Source organism: Bubalus kerabau, chromosome 23 (assembly GCF_029407905.1).
Source record: "Bubalus kerabau isolate K-KA32 ecotype Philippines breed swamp buffalo chromosome 23, PCC_UOA_SB_1v2, whole genome shotgun sequence".
Lineage (NCBI taxonomy): Eukaryota > Metazoa > Chordata > Mammalia > Artiodactyla > Bovidae > Bubalus > Bubalus kerabau.
The window spans coordinates 2,184,261-2,204,911 of NC_073646.1; the positions used below are offsets into that span (position 1 = coordinate 2,184,261).

The following is a 20,651-nucleotide window of genomic DNA, read 5'->3' on the forward strand; positions in this document are numbered from 1 at the left end:
CTTGGTATCTCTAATTTTCTTGAAAAGATCTCTAGTCTTTCCCATTCTGTTGTTTTCCTCTATTTCTTTGCATTGATCGCTGAGGAAGGCTTTCTTATCTCATCTTGCTATTCTTTGGAACTCTGTATTCACATGCTTATATCTTTCCTTTTCTCCTTTGCTTTTGGCTTCTCTTCTGAAATTTCACAGCTATTTGTAAGGCCTCCCCAGACAGCCATTTTGCTTTTTTGCATTTCTTTTCCATGGGTATGGTATGATCTCTGTTCGTTTCCAAGGCAAACCATTCAATATCACAGTAATCCAAGTCTATGCCCCAACCAGTAACGCTGAAGAAGCTGAAGTTGAACGGTTCTATGAAGACCTACAAGACCTTTTAGAAGTAGCACCCCAAAAAAGATGTCCTTTACATTATAGGGGACTGGAATGCAAAAGTAGGAAGTCAAGAAACACCTGGAGTAAGAGGCAAATTTGGCCTTGGAATACAGGCCTTGGAATGAAGCAGGGCAAAGACTAATAGAGTTCTGCCAAGAAAATGCACTGGTCATAGCAAACACCCTCTTCCAACAACACAAGAGAAGACTCTACACATGGACATCACCAGATGGTCAACACCGAAATTAGATTGATTATATTCTTTGCAGCCAAAGATGGAGAAGCTCTATACAGTCAACAAAAACAAGACCAGGAGCTGACTGTGGCTCGGATCATGAACTCCTTATTACCAAATTCAGACTTAAATTGAAAAAAGTAGGGAAAACCACTAGACCATTCAGGTATGACCTAAATCAAATCCCTTATGATTATACAGTGGAAGTGAGAAATAGATTTAAGAGCCTAGATCTGATAGATAGAGTGCCTGATGAACTATGGAATTAGGTTCATGACATTGTACAGCTTATGAATTACCCAGCCCATAAAAGCTAACCACACCATATTTCAAGGCCTCTGCACTTGCCCTCCATGATGGCCCATACTGCTTGTGGAGTGTGTTTCTCTCTGAATAAACCCACTTCTTACCTATTACTTTGTCTCTCACTGAATTCTTTCTGCAATGAGATATCATGAACCTGAGCTTTATCAGATCCTGAAACTAGGTCTGTGACCTCAGTGGGAAGACTGTGGATTTTGGCCAGTTTGAGTCCCAGCACGTGGGTTCAAGTCCTAGTCTGAGGTAAATGGTTTCACATTCAACCAATGCCCAATGAGTGTCTGCTTGGCTTGGCACTGGGCTGGGAGCATAGTGGCCAGGGGTAGGGTTTCCCACAGAACTTAGTGGGCTCCGCATACCAGGAACAGAGACTCAGAGAGTCTTTATTGAATTTATTACAATATTGCTTCTGTTTCATATTTTTTTTTTTTTTTGGCCATGAGGCAAGTGGGAGCTTAGCTCCTTGACCAGGGTTCAAATACATACCCCCTGCATTGGAAGGCCAAGTTTTAACCACTGGACCAACAGGGAAGTCCCTGACATATATTCCTTTTGATAAAAATTTTAAAAGGTTAAACTCTGTCTATGGTCGGATGCTCCTAAGTTACCACCATGATTTCCAGATTGACTTTCACCCCTTCCCAGCATGCTGTTCTCTTTTCCCAGCATGCCTTTTGTCCCTTCCCAGCATGCATTTCACCCCTACCGGCAACCTTTCGCCCTTTTCCCAGTAAGCTTTTCACCCCTTCCCTGAAGGCCTTCCTGTTTTCTCCCAGTATGACTTTTGCTGCTTTCCCAGCAGGCCTTTTATTCTTTCCTCATAGGCCTTTCATAATATGCCTTTGGTTCTCTCCTGGCATGCCTTTCATTCTCTCCCAGTATGCCTTACGCCCCTTTCCCAGCATGCTTTTCACTCCTTTTCCAGTATGCCTTTTGTTGCCTTCCCAGTGGACTTCTCATTCTCTTCCTGTATGTCTTTCACTCCTTTCCCAATATGCCTTTTGTTCTCTCCCAGTATGCCTCTCACTCACCTTCCTAGCATGCCTTTCGCCCCTACCAGCAACATTTCGCCCTTTTCCCAGTGTGCCTTTCGTTTTCTGCCAGCATGCCTTTCACCCCTTCTCAGCAGGCCTTTCCTTCTCTCCTGCATGCCTCCACCTTCCAGCTCTGGAGTTCATCCCTCTAATAACCCAGCTGCTCCCTCATCTGTTGTTGGCAGGGCTCCTCCCTACCTCAGCTTTATGTCCACACCTGATGCCCCTTCACCACTATCAGCGGTCTGCCAGCCCCATCCCTCCAGCCTCCCCACCTCCCCACCTCCCCTCTGACCTGAACCTGGCCAGGCATCTCTCGAGGCCCAGATCCCTTCCTGCAGTTCCCCCAGGAGGCTCATGGGACTGCGGCCACCTTCCCCACCTGTCAGGCCTCTATTCCAACGTCTCCCCCTGCAATACTCTCCAACCCCCTCCATACTTGACTGTGCTCCTTACTGTCTGACCCTCCTGCTAGAGACTAGAACTGCAGGGAAGCTCCTTCAGGAGTTACTGAATGGAGTAGGGGAGGTATAAGCCTGAGGTATAAGCACAGGACAGACCTTAGGAAAGAACTCAGAGCTGGACACAGTGGTCACACACCGAGAGCTAAACCAGCAGCACAGCAAGCGTCCTCAACTGTGATGCAGAACGCTGCTGAACGTGCGCGGTGGATGGTCTCCCCTCAAAGATACACCCACTTGGATGTAAACATGACCTTATTTGGAAGAAGGGTCTTTGAAGATATAACTAAGGCCCTCAAATAGAGACAACTCTAGATTAGGGTGGGCCCTAAATCCAGGGACAAGGGTCCTTCTCAGACACAGGGAGAAGGCCATGTAAAGATGGAGGCAGAAACCTGGCTACAGGCTACGGAACGCAAGGAATGCTGGCAATGCCAGCAGCTGGAGGAGGCATGGGACAAACTCTCCCCCAGAGCCTCAGAAGGAGCAGCCTTGCCCACACCTAGATTTTGAACTTCTAGCCTCCTGAACGGTGCTGAGGAAAATAAATATCTATTGTTTTAAGCCATTCAGTTTGTGGTCATTGGTTATGGCCAGTCAGGAAACTAATACTCCGTGTCAGCCCCAGGGATAAAGCAAGCGTGCACAGGATGCGGGCAGGCAGGGGCTCCCCTACTGCACCCCCTGCAGAGGACAAAATGGCATGCTAGAGGCTGTGGTCCTGGAGGTACGCGTGGCTCCCACCCTCAGACACATGCAGGAAAAGGTCCAAAGCTGTGGCCAAATCTGACGGCCCCTCAGTCCTCTAGGTGCACATTAAACAGCACACCTTCCTCCCATTTCATAATCCCATGCACTCTAGAACCAGCCAGGTAGTCCTTTTCACTGCAAAGGGCCACTGCCTTACCTCCTGATTTCTGAAGTCACAAGAGCTGTCGATGGAACAGCTATGTGAGAATCCATTTTTACAACCAGACACCCAGTGAGGGGATCTGATAAGGCTGGGTGAAGTCAATAAGCAGGCTCTGGCTTGATTTAGAGGTGGCGTTTTAAACTCTGCTCTAGTCGTCTTTAACGTCACAGGCCACTCACCGTAGAGCAGCCATTTACCTGCCAGGTTCGAACTTGGACTCTGTTTGGCTCCACCGTATAAACGTTTTCTTCATGCATGGCTAACACTGGAGACTCACACAGGAAGGACCCTGAAATGACAGACAGAGGTCATGACACCAGCAGCTAGTCTTGTCAGAGCTCCTTAGAGTTTCGGAAGCATTCTCACACTAAAACTAACATTCTTTATAGAGTGATTGATAAGAAAGACTGGAATCTAGCAGAAAACATCTTCTACAACTAAGGTGATAAAGAAGAGCCTCAGGCTATAAAGATGGGGAGAAAGGGCAGAGCTGTGAGAACATCATCAAGAATGTTCTCACGTGTGTTCCCTACTGTTCCTTGGCCCCACAACAGCCTTTTGAAAGGTGTGTTTTCTTCGTCTTGGTAAGTGAGGCTCCAAGATACAGGGATTGCCCAGGGCCATGGCTGCCAGTGACGGCCTGATGGGGCACCCAGTGCCAGGCACCCACCCTCACCACTCACTGACGGCCTCGCCTCCTCCCTCCGGCGAGCAGCTGGTGCTTCCCACAGCACAGCCTCTGTGGCAGCACCACTGTCCAAGCTGCAGCTCATCATACATGGGACTCTGGAGGCCACGAGCTCTAGCCCCGGCACGAGAACGGGTGTGGGGTCTCCTGGTGGCCCCTCAGAAACTAGCACCCCCACCTGCATCAGACGCAAGACCCTCCGGGGGCTGAAAAGACTCCCACCTGCACTGCGTAACGTGGCTCCAGATGGCTCAAAGATTACCACCTGTTTTCCATTCCAGACGGCAACAGCATCCTATGAAGAGCCACAAAAGGGAAAAAGCAACCAGTCATCCAGGCCTCACTGTCCCCAGTGACCCTAACAACTGGCCAGGGCTTCTGTCTACATCAGTGACCCTGCCCCCCGCCCACAGATCACCCTGGCAGTGACCTTGGTGGCAAACACTCCGCTGACGTGCATGTCTGTGCGCAGGCTGTGGGTCACCCCCGTGGACAGGAAGGACACGCTGAGGAGGCTCGGGGAGACCTGCACGGCGGCCACCTGCTGGTGGAAGTGGGATGACATGGCCTGCTCGTGGAGGATAAGCACGGAGCTGATGCTGTTCACGGCCAGGAGGCTCTTCCTGGAGCCCCACTTGGTTTCCACAAGGAGAGACACCACCGAGGTGGGAAGAGAAAGGAGACGTGCAGTCAGGGCAACGTCACAGGTATGAAGATTCATAAACAGCCTCCAAGCACTGCTTCTTCTCATTATTTAAAGTGAAGTGAAAGTGAAAGTTGTTCAGTTGTGTACGACTGTTTGCGACCCCATGGCATTCTCTAGGCCAGAATACTGGAGCGGGTAGCCTTTCCCTTCTCCAGCAGATATTCCCAACCCAGGACTCGAAACAGGGTCTCCTGCATTGCAGGCGGGTTCTTTACCAACTGAGCTATCAGGGACGCCCTCTTGTTTAAAAACATGACTTTAAAAATTTATAAGTGTAAAATGTGTAATTTGTAGAAGAGCTTAAAAATACTGGATCTCAATGCCCAGAGTTGAGATCCAGCGTGTAAACTTATGTGCTGGTTCTAGTTTGTGTCTGTTCTGACTGGCTGAGCATCTTCTAGAGCTTAGTTTACCGATGCAAACTTAGGGGCATCTGCGTTTTATAAACGGAAAGAGAGTTTACACCCTATCAGTGAACTACCTGGCTTCCCAGGTAGCTCAGTGGTAAAGAATCTGCCTGCCAAAGCAGGAGATGCAGGAGACACAGGTTCAATCCCTGGGTTGGGAAGATCCCCTGGAGTAGGAAATGGCAAGCCACTCCAGTGTTCTTGCCTGGAGAACCCCCATGGACAGAGGAGCCTGGTGGGCTACAGTCCATGGGTTGCAGAGAGTCAGATACGACTAAGTGGCTAATAGTGGAGGATCTAAAAGAAATTCCTAGAATTGCTCTAAAGTGAAAGTGAAGTCGCTCAGTCATGTCCGACTCTTTGTGACCCCATGGGCTGTAGCCTACCAGGCTCCTCCGTCCATGGGATTTTCCAGCCAAGAATACTGGGGTGCATTGCCATTTCCTCCTCCAAAATTGCTCTAAGATATCCCTAAACTATTTACCATATAAGTTTCATTTCTTGATTAGATTATTTAAACTTCATCTTAAAAAGTTCAGGGAGTTCCCTGGGGGTCCAGTGGGCAGGACACTGCCCTCCCCTAGTCGGGGAGCTAAGATGCTGTGTGCTGCAGGCCCGGATCACACAGGGCAGAGCTGAGAGGCCAGGCCCAGGATGGCAGGCGAGGAGCCCCGAGGACACAGCAGACATAACTGGTGAGAACTGTGAGAACACAACTGCCCATTTCTCTCGGAATCGGGCACAGAGTTAAATGGAGAAAGAAGGACTGAAGAAAATCTACTGAGAGAAGAGATTCTCTACTTCTCTAGAGAAAAGAGCAGAGTCTGTGGCAGGTGAGCCTGGCGGGCAGGTTTGGCCAAAAGGCCCAGGGGGGGACGGCCGCCAGCATCTCTCACTGCTCAGCTACGCACACAGGCCAGTTCCAGGTGGGTGTCGGGGGAGGCTCTGCCTTGGGGCTAGAGCCTGACCACACAGACCAGGCCTTCGCCCCAGCTTGCTTCTCATGGGGAGGCAGTCCCAGACCAGAGGCTCTGGTGCCCAAAGCCGCTGTCCCCACAGGCAGGCTCTGGAGCGGCAAGCTCCCAACACAAGCAGCTCTATCTAAAACAGAGCATGGGCAAGACAGCAGTGCCCGGAGAGCAGCGGAGGTCTGGAGCATCAGGAGGCGCTGGGGCAGGCGCTCCCCGCGGCCCAGCCGTGAGGACTCGGCACTCTCACTGCCAGGGCCAGGCTTCAGCCCCTGGTCGGAGAGATAAGATCTCACAAGCCGAGGGGCATGGCCAAAAAAACATAAGTGAGAAAACAAAACAGATAATGATAGAGACAAAAGGACAGGTAAATCAGTAAAATAGATAAATATAGACTACCACAGACCCACAACCGCTTATATGACTTCTGACCCAACAGGCCTTTATAAATATTTTATTGTTGCTATTTTTTAATCTTAAGTTGAACAACTGACAAAAATAGGCTCAGAGCCAATTACTGCCTCCACCTGTGCAAAAAGTGAGGGCCCCCCCCCCAGCACCCCACCGGCTGTACCTTTATCTGCGTGATGTTTCCTTCCAGCTCAGTGGGGGTCTGAAGGGTCCACTTGTCTTTGCCTTCCGCCCCGCGGCCGTTCGGGAGGCCCGGCGCTTTTCTCCACATGGCTACTCGCCCCTTGTCGGTACCTGCTGCCAGGAGACCTACAGGTAAAAAGAGAGCTCACCTTAGCTGAGCGGGAAAGGGATAAAATGGCAGCAGGCGCCCTCCTCTGACCACCCTCTCAGACCTATCGGCCCACCCAGTAACTCTGCAGCCACTTACCCAGCTGATCCCCTTTGTAGGAGCTCACTGCCATAGCGATAGTATGTGTACACATGTGTGAGGCGTGTGTGTGTGTGCGTGTGTGAGGAGCCACACAGGACTTGGCACTCGCTGGGCACAGAGGTGCTGCTCCCACGCATCTCCTATTCCACTGTGTGTGCGCGCATGGGTGCACACGTGTGTGTACACATACACCCATCCATGCACATATATATTAATATACACACACATATAATGTTCCTCACGCTGACTCTCTACCGAGGGTTCAGGAAGAACAGACACCCATTCCTGCAGCTGGATGGTCACATTCCTAACCATCTCCTGGGCCAGCATACGGGACAAACACAGCGCCCGCCTCTCTCTTGCTCTGGGCTGACCATCCTCAAGTGGCTGGTTCCGAGAACAGCCCCTGACGCCAAAAGTCTCACCTTTAACTTTACAGTAAGAAACGCAATTTATATTCTCTCCTTTTTCAAAACCAAACTTCTCCTCTGGACTCAGGACGTAGTTCTCCCCTCGTTCTAAATCCCAGAATCTACAAGGCAAGCAGGAAAGCCCGTGAGGGGCCTGTGTTAGTGTGTTTCCCTCAGCTCCGAGGGTCTTGTTCAACTTGCAGATTAAACATTAAATATCAGGAAAAAGACACAGCCTCTCGGACTCTGCAAAAAAAAAGTTTCTCATCATCATGATGTCCGTTAGGCCTTGCTCATGACCAGAGGGAGATGCTGCCAATGCAGAGGGCCCCTGTGGGACACCAGGTCAGGAGGAGAGCACAGGAGCTCCATGCACCTGAGCCCAGGAGACCCCTACGTCACGTGGACTCGAAGCAATGGCCCAAGAGGCCATGACATGGGTTTCCACGTACACAGGGGGCAGGGTCAGAAAGGCAGGGGACGGCAGGACTCCGTGGGGCAGGCGCTGGGGCTCTGCCTGTCCTGCTCGTCCACCTTGGGGCCAGTTACAGACACGTCCAGTGGTGACAATCGGCCATCATTTGTGTGCTGGCCTCTGTGCACGTTAGGCCCCAGTACGGAGCGTGACTCATGAGAGTGCTGGGAACAGACTTCTCCCTCCAACCCCGCAGGGCCGGCTCTCACCTGAGCGCCGCCTCCCCGATGGCGGTCACGAGCAGGCTGCCGTCGATCAGCGCGATGTCTGCCCGGTGGCCCGTCTTCCCGCTCAGCTTCACCTGCATGACAACAGCCACCTGAGAGGAGGGTGCCGCCTGTGTGGAGGCTGTGTCGCTGGTGAGGGGCTGGACTCTGTTGGCAGCGACTCCGTGGAGAGTGCCCACGCAAAGGAAGTGCGGGCGGCCCCAGCTTTTCAGGCCAGACCAGTTAATGGAGCCCCTCATGGGGGAGGTGCCCTCACACCCACGCACAGAGCCAATGAGGGGCCAAGGGGGGATTTGAACCCAGGTCCATGGACTCAGTGACCACATTTCAGCTGCTGTGCAGACAAAGGTGCACGAGGGCCCCGAACACACTGACTTTCTGCGTCTACCAGACCACCTCCAGGGAGGTTCAGGGTCCCTGAGAACCTGGAATCTGCGGGTGGAACCGAGAGACCGCAGAAGGGCAGCAAGCGGTCCTCAGGGAGCGGTGCGTGCTGCCTGACCACACCCCAGGCTCCGGGCGTCCTGCGAGCAAGCCCCCAGGTCAGGGGTGAGGCACCCACAGGGATGGTGGGAAGTCCAGAGCTGCGACCGTCACACGTGTGGACCAGCCGTGGTGGGAACACTGGTGACAACCCCCAAGGTCTGCACGTGGCCAGGCATCCCCACCACATGCCCCTGCCTCCCGAGGCTCGGGCGGCCCCTTCCCCTGACATCTCCCCAGCCTGTGACTGCGACAGTCCACGACAAATAAGGCACCAAAGCTCTGGTGACCCGCAACATGGACTCCTCAACCAAGACGCAGCGAGGGTGAGGCAGGCCAGAGGGCGGCCCTGTTGTGGCCCCACGCACCTTCATCACCTCCTCGGCCGCGCCCTCGGGCGTCACTGTGAACAGGCAGAGCAGCAGGCTGTCCGTCACCGCCACCAGCGCCCCTCTCTGCTCCAGGTAGAACAGCGTCTGGATGGAGCTGTCTGTGGACGCCACCTGGGCCGTCCTGCCTTTCTCGTCCACGTGGTGCACGGTCCCTGTGAAAGAGCCTTGTGTCCATGGAAGCTGGACGCTCCCGCGGCCATTCTACCTGCTTACGGACACTTTCATCATAAGCATCTTCATCACAATCATTTACAAATAGGCCATTTTAAAAACCACTGGCAGACTTGCCCAGAGGTCCAGTGGCCAAGCCTCCATGCTCCCAAAGCAGGGGCCCTGGGTTCAACAGCTAGTTAGGGAACTAGATCCCACATGCTGCAACTAAAGACCCAAGGCAATAAAATAAAATAAAAACAACACAACACTGGCCCGTAACCGCTACACCTGCCATCTCATGCACTAGTCCAGCCTGGACTCCTGCCCCTGCCGTCCCTTCCACTACCGTCCAGCACTCAGTGACCGCCCTCCTGGTGCGCAGCCTTCATGCTCTGGTCATGTCTGTCCACCAGAGCCTGAACCACGACCTTCCCTGGGGCCTTGACCCAGGTCCTCCATTCCAGGTCCCGGGTATCACAGCCTGACCCCTCTTCCCTTCCCAGGCCCCTCCCAGTCTGGATCCCTCGCCTTGGCCCCTAGCTGCCTCCCGGTTCTGTTTTCAGGTGAGCTCTGGGGTGGGTTCATTCTGCGGCTCTCAAGAGCCCCTCACCCTCAGGCCCCCCATCTCACTCCCAGAAACAAGCACCTGCTCCGCAGACACATGCGGTGGGCTGGGTGTGCACTTTCACGTGAGCTCTGCCCGCGGGGCACAGGAGGTGGGGACGCCTGTGTCCCCAGGGCCGTGCCCAGGAGCTGAGGCACAGGGACTGTGGTGCTGGCGACACAGAGCCTGGCCCGCAGCGCCCAGCACCAGCGTTGCCCTCTGCCCTCAGGGCAGCACCCCGGTCCCTCCAGCTGCCCTCCTGCGGCTCCGCCCCTCACCCTGACATGCCAGTGTCTCTATCTTTAAGACGACCAGCATCCGGCCCTGCCCGCGGTCACCCGTCACAGTCAAGCTGCCTGGCCATGCGTGTCCCAGACCCCATCACCCCGCGCAGCCCCACCTCCTGGGCCCCTTTCCCGCAGCAGATGCGACCCATGAATGTCCCGAGAGGACGAGACGCTCATGCTGCGCCTGCCGCTGCCTCCTGCCTCCCGGCGCACCGAGGAGGAGCCGTGTTACAGGCGACACCACGGCCTGGCCCCCAGGGCTGCCATTGGGGGCCGCGGCCAGCAGAGCCCATCCAGCACCCCAGTCACGGCCCCAGAGCTGAGTCTGGACGCGGGCATGGAGACCACGTGGGCGCCCCGGCAGTGACTCGTCTGGGCCCGCGAACCGGACAGCTTCTTCCTGAAAAACTTTCCAACACAAATAAAAGCTGTTTGTCTCCATTGGGGCCAAGGGAAGCCACCCTTTGGGCCCAGGATAACCCCAGCATGGGAGGGCCAAGGCATCAGTCCAGGAGGGGTGCACGGCCTGCGGCTTTACACAGACACTCCGTCTGCTCATTGGTGACCGCCAGACGCCCCGAGATGCTGCAGTGTCCCCAACCCCAGCGCGCATCTCACCGTCCATCAGGCTGACAAAGAAAGAGAGGCCCTGCTGAGACCCCATCCTCAGGATGCTCCTGAAGCCGCTCTTCTTCCAGTTAAACATGTCCAGGGCCTTCTCGTCCCCGCTCACTGCCGCCCTGGCCAGCTGAATCAGGTCCCTGAAAGCAGACGGGACGGGGAGCTCCTCGTGGCCCCTGGGGTGCAGGTGGGGTGACCTCAGACGAGAACCCCACCGCCCCCACCTCCCATGCAGTACTCACTCGCCAGGCGGGGGCAGCAGGAAGATGCAGTGGGTGAGGGGCTGCCCATACTCGTGCCGCAGTAGCGGCATCCCCTGCACGCGGCCCCGCTGATCCAGCCTCCACAGGAGCAGGACGCCGAGCTGCAAATCCAAGGTCATATCCTCAGCGCACAGAGGTGACACCGCGCCCCGGAGCGTGGGCTCACTCCCTTTCCAATTTCAAAACTACAGCAGGGGCTGTGAAAAATCCAACAATCCATGGGCTCCACAAGGAGCCAGAAGCTTCTTTGCGCTCTCTCCTGCCTTCAGTCCCTGGAGATCACAAGCGTCACGTGTTCAGTTTCAAAAAACAAACCTTTGCTTTGAGGACAGACTCAGATTCAAGGGAAGGTGGCAAAGGCAGTTGGGAGAAGCCCCAGCCCAGCCCTGGTTGCTCCCATCACCGGGTGACATGCCAATAACTCCAGCTGGGGCTTCACGCCGTCTCCTCAGCGCCTCCTCTGGGACCACGTCCTCACACACGTGGTGGCCGCACCTCCTCGGGCTCCTGCTTCAGAGGCCTGCCCGGTGTGAGGAGGACCGGCCTGGGGTTCCAAAATGTGCCCCCGGCAGGATGTGCCTGATGTTTTTCTCCTGTTGACGGGGTGGCGGGTTGGAGAGGGCACCGGAGGGAAAGTGCTGCTGTTGGCATCCCGATCGGGGTCGTGCCCGATGTGGCCTCCCTCACTGGGCGCCCCTCCTCCTGCCATCCTGTCCAGCTTTGAAGGAATGTGCTGGATGCAGCCCACACGCAGGAGGGGAGCGACGTCTCACCTCTAGGTCATCTGGAGATGTGTCCCGTCTCTCCTGCATTTACTGGTTTATTAAGTCGTAGATTTTCATCATCTGGACCCACGGATGTCTAGTTTCTGCTCATGGTTATAGCTCAGTATTGCTTGTTGTAGACACTCCAGCTCCGGCCGTTGGGTGCTCTTCTCTCTGCCTCCACTGTCCCTTTCACACGGCCGTCGCTACGGGTGTGTGAGCCCCTCCTCGCGTCCTGGCTGACAGATCCTCTGGGCTCACGGTCCTGCCCCAGTCCAGGACCAGCTGCTTCTCCAAGGAGCCCTAGTTCCTTTTATTGGAAGAAACCAACCAAGATCTGGATGCCAGGTGTACTGTACACTCAACATCAAAGTCTCAGATTAACGGTTCAGACAAGCGCTAGAAAAGTTCAAGTTGGGAGAGACTACTTGGCCTGGGAGCAATAGTTCGCGAGGGCGTCTGGCTGCGGATGAGCCTGGCTGTGCGAAATGGTACCATTTCCATCACAGCAGGGCAGCTGCGCTTTGCAGCCCAAGCTGTCCTGAAGGTGCGTTTCCCGCTCCAGGTCAGCAGGCATTTTAGCAGACAGTGAGGTCATCTTCTCTCCCTTCATTCAAGTCGCTTTCATTCCAATATTCCCCAAACTGGATAACATCACTTAATTGTACATGAAAAGAGGATTTTCAAACAAGTGGGCCTTACAAAGCAACCTGTACAGTGAATCTCTAAGAAAAGCATGTTAAGAGTGGACATAGTATGTAACCTGAGTGTACATATAATCTAAATCATGTATTATTAGACTGATTCTTCTACTTTAAAAAAAATATTCACTTTTGGCTGTGCTGGGTCTTAGTTGCTGAGTGCAGACTGTCTCTAGTTGCGGCGACGGGGGCTACTCTCCAGTTGCAGTGAGTGGGCTTCTCCTTGTGGTAGCGTCTCTTACTGCAGAGCACAGGCTCTAGGGCCTGGGGGCTTCAGGAGCTACGGCTCCCGGGCTCGAGAGCACAGGCTCAGTGGTCGTGGCACACGGGCTTCACTGCCCAACACGTGCAACATCTTCCCAGACTAGGGATCGAACCCATGTCCCCTGCATCGCAAGGCGGATTCTTTGCCGTTGGACCACCAGAGAAGGCCAAACAGATTCTTCTTGACTTTGCCAGCTTTATAAAGACAAGAATAAAAGTACTCTTGGTTTCTTTATGTTTAGAAATTACTTTTTAAATGCCCTGTGAGTGCAGCGGGCAGCACTTTTTTCTTTTCTGGTGGCGCTGCGTGGGTCATGGGATCCTAGTTCCTGACCAGGGATGGAACCCAGGCCCTGGCAGGGAGAGTGCTGAGCCCTGACCACTGGACCGCCAGGGAATTCCTGCCCAGCACTTAGTTTTTAACACAGTAAGTGACTGTTTTACCGGCACACGTGAGCATCTAGCTGACAACCCCTTGGGCTCCTGAGCAGCCATGCACACTCTGCACGTCCAGGCCCCAACAGCTGCTCCGGGGACGCGTCTGGAGCCCGGGCCCTGGAGCGGTGGGTTCGGCTCAGAGGCCTACGGACCCCCATCCGGACACGAGGACAGATGCACCACAGCGGGTGGGGGGAGGCCACGGGAGGTCCTCTCGTGTCTCTGGGAACCAGGCAGACACGACTACCAAGCAGAAGACAACACAGCAGATGCCCTGGGCCCCCCACCACTCCTGACGGCCACTCTCTGGTGCAGAGCAGCTGCCATCCACCCCAGTCACTGCACTCAGACCTCCTTCTTGGCTCCCGCCCTCCAGCTCAGCTCCTGCCCCTGGAGACATGGGACACTCCGAGGCTCACAGACTGTGCTTTCTTGCTGCGTCTGGAGAGTCTCAGGGTGACCAAACCAGGCCTCTGGTGGAAGAGTGGAGAAGACCCTCAGCCAAGCCTGGGGAGCTGGCATCTCAGGGGTCACTACTCTCAGTGTGTCCGTTCATTTGTTAGTACATCTCTTCCTGTTGGAGTCCAGTATCAAATTGGGACACAATTGCAGATTTTCTGAGAGAAGGACCAGGTATTTTTGTTCTGAAATCCTCTGACTCCAGAACTTGGTCAGTGATGACCTGGGCTCTGGGTCACGCTCGAGTCATCCGCTACATCAGTTGTTTCTCCTTTCTTCAAGATGTGCATGGTGATGTTCAAGGACCCTGACTCCTTTTATCCCCATGGGGGATCTTCAGAGCAGGGAGATGGGGAAGGGGTAGGAGCCCACAGGAGAAGTAGCCTGGGGAGGGGCAACGTCACCAGGTATGAATCAAACAGAAAAACAAGAAACGTCTGGAAAAAAGGAATAAGTACAACAGGGAAGAAGCGGTATGAGTAGAAATTAAGTATAAATGGCTTTCTAGGTAACGTTTACCCTCAGGAGGAAGAGAAACGCACGCAAACTGGAACACAACTGAGACAGCACTTCCCCCACAAGATTCTGAGCTTGGTCACGACACATGCGTGGGTTGGTGTGAGCCGGTCAAGCCCCGTGGAGGGAGCTCTGGGCACACCGATCAAACCACAAGGGCACGCCCTGGGTCCCACCTCCCTCCAGACTTTCTCTAAAAGTTCGCACGTGCAAAAGGACAAAAGCACGAGGCCAGCTGTCGTGTCACCATCCAGCGAAGAACTGAAGACTGCCTTCCCACAGAGGCTGCGAAGGCAAATGAGAACAGGCTCGTGGCACAAAGGGCAGGTCTAAAGAGAGTGAGGAGGCTTGCTGTGCGCTGCCGTGGAGAGTGGAAGACACGGCTTCTGATGAAAAGCCTGAAACATAACAGTGTGTGCCGGGTGCTGCTGCTCACGTGACAAGGATCCAGGAAAACAGGGAGGGGACTGTGTCCCCGTGTGAAGACACTCACAGTGGTCAGGAGACAGCCACACGGACCTGAACCAAGGGACTCGCTACACAGTTAGGAGCTGGACCCCTCAAAACATCGATGTCATCAAAGACCAAACGAGAGAGAGAGACGAAAGAAGAGAGCAGGGATGGAAGGAGACAAAAGTTACGCTCCCACTGTTACGATGGGAGGAGACAAAAGAGGAATGGCAGCAGAGGCAGAGCGCGCTGGGCCCCAGGTGAGGACAGGCTACCAGGACGGCAGGAGGAGCGCCACACCTCGCCCTCCGGTGCGACAGCACATGTGGTTACGCGCCGAGGACAGGGATGCCAACGCATCAGGGGTGAAGTGTGACATCTGTCACAAACTCCTCAGTGTGCAGGGGGAGTACAGACACCCAGAGGGCTGATGTGTCGAAATGTTAACAGCTACCGAACTCACAGCAAGGGCACAAGGGTATTCCTTGTGCTGCTCCTTCCTCTAACGTTTGTGATTTTTCAAAGCTGGAAGCTGGGGAGAGAACGCACTGCCTGCTCCTGTGTGTTCCCGTAGGAACCCAGAGAGACATGAAGGAGCCGCAGGTGCCGGGGGCAGGGTGGGGTGGTGAGGAGAGTGTTCTCAGCATGTACCTTTTAGCATTGTTTGAGCTCTGAAACATGCAAACGTATTACCTTGAAAGTGCAAAAGAAATAAACACACTGTACACTTTCTATTGTCCCTTTTGAATCAAAAGGTCTAGAGCAGGGCTCTCAGCCCAGGCCCTGCGGACGTCTCTGGTTGGTGACTCTCTGCAGTGGGGTCTGCCCTGAGCGCTGGTGGATGCTGAGCAGTAACTCTGGCCTCTACCCACCGGATGCCAGGAGAAAGCACCCCCTCCCTTATGACGAGGAACAACCTCTCCAGTGTCCCCTGGGGGCACGTCCACATGCTTAGGAGGCCCCAGGCCAGATGATGGGGACCAGGGACTCCTGGGCAACAAAGTAGTATGCTCAGAGGGCACACTGGGGTTCAGGGTACCTGAGGCACCAGACCATCCGTGTGAATGTGGGTATCTAGAGATGTTCATTTACAAAATTACACACTTCTGCCACAGAGTGAGAAGGTAGAATAAAACTTTCAAATCTTGCTCCCAACATAAAACACAGCCTGCCGTTACAGCTGACAAGGTCAGTGGAGCCCGGCAACCACGCGTCGCTAATAACCTGGTCCCTGAGAGCCTCCCGCATCCCTGAGAGCACAGATAGGGCGAGGCTGAGACCCCGAGCGGGCGGCTGTGCGTCTGCTCACCCTGTCCCCCGACACCAGGCAGTTCCCGTTGGGGCTCCAGGCGAGGATGGCAATGTCAGCCGTGTGCGTGGCGGGGACCGCATGCTGCTCCTTGTCCTGCTTGTTAAACATGACCACTTCTCCAGACTCCCAGCCAATAGCCAGGATCAGCCGTGTCGGGTGCCAGCACAGGCAGGTGACCCGGAACGACCTTTCAACATGCGTGTCTGGCACGCACTCGCCCTGCAACACACAAGGTAAAGCCCTTATTACGGGGAATGGCGGTGACTAAGCATTTCTGCCTCATCAGTGGAATGATATCAGGTAGAGGATATAACAAGCTGCTTATTAAGGAAGCAGTCGATTTAATTGTCATAGAAACACCCATCTTGCCTCAGCTGAACTATGACAGCACAAGGCAAACATTTAACCGACCCCACAAACCAGCTTATCAATAAAACTTTATTTACAAAAGCAAGTGCTGGGCCAGCGGGTGATGTGTGTTGACCCAAGGTTCTCAAAGTGTGGCTAGGTGACCCTAAGAACCTTTTTGAGGTCTGCAAAGCCAAAGTCATTTTCAGAATGATACTAGGATGTGGTTTGCCGTGTTAACTCTCGTTCTCTCACAAGTGAACAGTGGCGTTTTCCGGAAGCTTTGAGCTATATGACAATGTCATTGCTGTAATAGTTAATAAGATATGTGCTCCTGTATTCTCATGTTTTCTAGAATTTTCAAAGGCAGCAGGTTAAAAGTATAAATGTGTGTGTTTTCAGAGATTAACTCAGTTTGTTCTCAGCATTTCTACTGGGCTCTTCCTACCAATCTCCAGTTATACCTGCTACATCTGTGACCTTCTTATCATCGAATAAATCATAATTTTGAAATCCTACAGTTTTCCTTCTGCCAATTAGAAACACATGAAGCACGCTTCTTTGTTTTGTAATAGTGTGATTTAAATTTTCTAAATTTTGAAGTTTTATCTAGGGAATTCCTTGGCGGTCCAGTGGGACTGGCGGGCTGGACCGCAGGCCTGTGAGTCGTCCCCCAAGAGATGGTAACGTAGCCTCAGGAGGAGGAGGGGATGGAGGGAGAGGAGGCCAGTCGGGGATGGGGGAGGCTGGACGCAGCGGGCTGGGTGAGGAAGACCCTTGGGTGTGCTCTCCGGAGGACATCACAGGAGGGTGCCACGTGTGGGGAGGGGATAGCGGGTGCGGACCCAAAGCATGAGAGGTAGATTTCGGGGGTGGGGCAGGGGGCGGGAAAGGAAATCCATTTTCCTTGGTGAAGTAGGAGTTTCTAGAAAGTTCCTGTTATGGAGTTGTGTGGCCCCCAAAGATATGCTGGTTCCTAAACCCCTGGTTCTTGTGACATGACCTATGAAACCAGGGTCTTTGCAGATGACCAAGCTCAGACGAGGTCATCAGAGTGGGCCCTGGTCCAGTATGACTGGTATCCTTACACGAGGAGGAAAGAGAGCCCGCCACAGCTGGGGGGCACTGAAGACTGCAGGCTGCACCAAAGCCAATGTGCAGCAGGGCACACACCCTCCATTCGAGCCTTCAGAGGGCAGGGCCCTGCCAGCCCCGGGCTGGGGGTTTCTGGCCCCATAACTACGAGAGGATAAAGTTCTGTTATTTTAAGGCACCCAATCTGTGGTAATTTGTTATGGCCGCTCCAGGAAACGAACAGTTTCGAAGGCTGGTATGACCCAACAAGGCTGGAGAGGTGGGGACAGACAGCCCTAGTGGTGACCGTGAACTGATGGTGGATTCTGTCTCAAGCATCCCTAACTGTGTACCCAAAACTAAATAATAAGGGTAAAAGAATTACTTATATAACAGGGCTTCTACAGTGTTGGGAATTTGGACCTTGTGAGAAACACACACACACACACACACACACACACACACACACACGAGAACAAAGAACAAGATAAGAGCCAGATGCCACTGCAGTCAGATTGCTGCTTTCCGCACTCACTTGCTCCAGATACACATCCACGCTGCCTCCTGAGGTTGTGCTAACAGAAGCAACCGCCAAGAACGGGTGGATGGGATGCCAGCCAATGTGGGAGGGAGACCCGACTGTGTCTGGGGCTTCTATGCGGTGGTCAAAGTAGAGGGCCATGACGAAACGCAGGCCTGCTCAGCGCCGAAAACTGCTGGGGAAAAAACAAGTCCTGTTGGTTTTGAACAAAACTCCTACATATGGAATTAGGAAAGAGAGGTAACACAAACCCACAATCATAAGACATCAGGCAAGTTATCAACAGCCTTATCAACACCCCTTCAGACTGATGCACACAATTTATGTGGAAGAGGTCTCTAATGTGGGAAACACACAATTAGAAGCAAGGGATTAGGCCTGTGGTGTGACAGAAAAGAATAACACACGTTGCCATCAAAACAGTAAAGAAATGAAGCCTGCAGACTAGACCACACGTGTCATCCTTGATCATTTTTATTCTAATCATAGCAAGGACAATTTATATTTTTACAGTTCCCCGTTAAGCAATATTTTCAAACAACCAACCAAAAAAAGCAAACTGTTGCACAGAAGAGAAATGTGCAGAAAAACCTAACCCCCAGTTTTTGACAGAAAACCAAGGTGGTCCCTGCTGTCCTCTTGAGGTGGCAGGAAGCAAAGGATTCATCTGTCAGGGAGTGGAGGAAGCAAGGCCACAGGGCCACTGGGGAAAAGATAAGCTTGATCAGTTACCTAACATCTCTTTCTCTTTCCTTCCTTAAGAGATGTGCACATTGTCCCTGTGTGTGAGGGGCAGGAGGGTAAATGGAATGACTGTCTGACTGCCACCCATTTGTTCACATCCTAGAGTCAGTCTGGGGAAGCAAACTAGCCCAGAAAAGTCTCTTTGGGGTGGTTGCTATCATTTGAAATTATTCAACTTCATCCCCATCAGGATGACTGTTATCAAAAAAACAGAAAGTAAAAAGTGTGGATGAGGCAACTGAAAGCCTTGTGTACTGCTGGTGAGAGTGTAAAATGGTGCAGATGCTGTGGAAAGCAGTCTGGTGGGTCCCTCAGGCTCACACACAGGATCATCACATTATCCAGCAATTCAGTTCTAGACACAAACCCACAAGAATCAAAAGCAGGGATATGAACAGATCCTTGAACACAATATTCATAGCAGCATTATTCATAGTGAAAAGGTGGAAACAACCCAAATGCCTATCAACAAATGAATGGATAAACAAAATGTGGTATATCCATACAATGCAGCCTTACAATGGGATGAAGTTCTGACACATGTTACAGCATGGCTGAACCCAGAAGAAGTGAAATAAATCAGACTCAAAAGAACAAATACTGCATGAGTCACTTATATGAGGTACTTAAGAGTCACCAAATTCAATGCCTCCGCCTTCCAATGCAGGCACTGTGGGAGCTAAGACCACACATGCTTCATGACCAAAAAACCAAAATGTAAAAACAAGAAGCAATACTGTAACAAACTCAATAAAGACTTTAAAAATGGCCCACATCAAGAAATCTTTAAAAAAGAAAAAAGAAAGTAGACTGGTGGTTGCCAGGGCCTGCTACAGGTGGTGATGGGCAATTAGTGTTTATTATATATAAGGTTTCAGTTTGGAAAGATTGGTGGCGATGACCACACAACAGTGTGAAGGTACTTAATGTTGTCATCGAACTACATACTTATAAATGGTTAAAATAGTAAATCTTATGTATATTTAACCACAACAGAAAAACTGCAAAAAAAGCTATCCAGCACCTACAAAATTCCATCACTTGGAGAAGGGAACAGGCTACGCCATTTGCTTTGAGCAATACAACAGTTGTATCAGAGAAAGCCATGCAGGCTCATTTTGGGTTCAGAGAGGGAGACCCTGTTTTTCCAGAAGCTGGAAGGCAGGAGGGTACAAATGAACAGTCACATTTCAAATGTGTATCTTTCTTTTATGAAAATATACCCTGACCACTAAACTCACCACCACAAGCTGGTGGTGAGTTTAATGGGTGCTGAAAAGCACCCATTCAGGCTCCTGATAGATGGCTGGGCACTGGCTGGAGGAGTGGGGGGATGGGAGACTGGGGTCTGTGGGGGTAGGATCCGTGGCCAGCTGCACACACTCCACTTAGGGGACATGTGCGCTGGTCCAGGGCTCTGGATTCCTTGAGTAAAGACTTCATGCAATCATTCACCCAGAGCCACAATGAGACACACTGGGTTAAAAACTGGGCAGATTAACGCAGCAAGGAAGCCTTTTACACTGAGTTCTAACATGTTGCAGCCACCAAGGGTCTAAATTCTGGGCTACAGGAAATTCTTACTCATGTTTAACAAGATTACTCTCTGAAAATATGCCTTGGAAAAATGAGTAACATATCAATCTTCTTGTAATGACAGAAAAAGAATTATAAGAGCACTTGGAAAAGTTAAACCTGATTTCCTCTATCTTTTATTTCAAACATCACTTTGTAAGGAGCAAGTATGCTAGAAGATCTTTAAGTTACTTTCTTCCTGCTGGGGCTCTCCCAGAGGCTCTCCCCCTCACATCCCTGCACTGGGTACTCAGGACCCTCTTTCCACCAGGTCGTCCTGGGCTTCTGCCCAGTGTCCTCAGAGAACCCTGTATTCTCCATTTAGACTGTACTGTAAGTCTGTGATTGACTGACCATCCTCCACTCCTCACCCAATTACCTGCCCCACAGAGTGAAGGGCCACCGGAGCATACCTGGCCCCAGAACACTGCCTCCACCAAACAGGCCCCAGTACATGAATCGCTGATGGACATACTTACTAGCAAGGAAAGAGGCTTTTGATGTCTTGTTAGTTGCAGAAATTGGGGTCAGGCCAGGGTGAATGAATCCAGTTTTATACAATGAATAAATGCTACATGGGAGAAGGCAATGGCAACCCAGT

The 20,651-nt window shown here is 52.5% G+C and overlaps 1 protein-coding gene and 1 long non-coding RNA gene across 2 annotated transcripts in view; one reads left to right on the forward strand and one right to left on the reverse strand.

The window, feature by feature from the left end:
- IFT140 (intraflagellar transport 140) overlaps positions 1-20,651 on the reverse strand; it is a 59,824-nt gene that overhangs the window by 36,115 nt on the left and 3,058 nt on the right. The window contains exons 4-14 of the mRNA XM_055562808.1: positions 17,726-17,903; positions 15,766-15,987; positions 10,844-10,965; positions 10,599-10,741; positions 8,913-9,088; positions 8,044-8,135; positions 7,375-7,481; positions 6,680-6,825; positions 4,455-4,658; positions 4,247-4,319; positions 3,516-3,625 (exon numbers count right to left, since the gene is read on the reverse strand). Of these exons, the coding sequence (XP_055418783.1) occupies positions 3,516-3,625; positions 4,247-4,319; positions 4,455-4,658; positions 6,680-6,825; positions 7,375-7,481; positions 8,044-8,135; positions 8,913-9,088; positions 10,599-10,741; positions 10,844-10,965; positions 15,766-15,987; positions 17,726-17,872 (1,542 nt within the window). The 5' untranslated portion in view covers positions 17,873-17,903. The remainder of the gene's footprint in view (positions 1-3,515; positions 3,626-4,246; positions 4,320-4,454; positions 4,659-6,679; positions 6,826-7,374; positions 7,482-8,043; positions 8,136-8,912; positions 9,089-10,598; positions 10,742-10,843; positions 10,966-15,765; positions 15,988-17,725; positions 17,904-20,651) is intronic.
- LOC129638221 (uncharacterized) lies at positions 5,748-8,432 on the forward strand. Its single transcript, XR_008707744.1, has 2 exons — positions 5,748-5,832; positions 8,031-8,432. It is a non-coding gene; the product is annotated as an uncharacterized LOC129638221 (long non-coding RNA).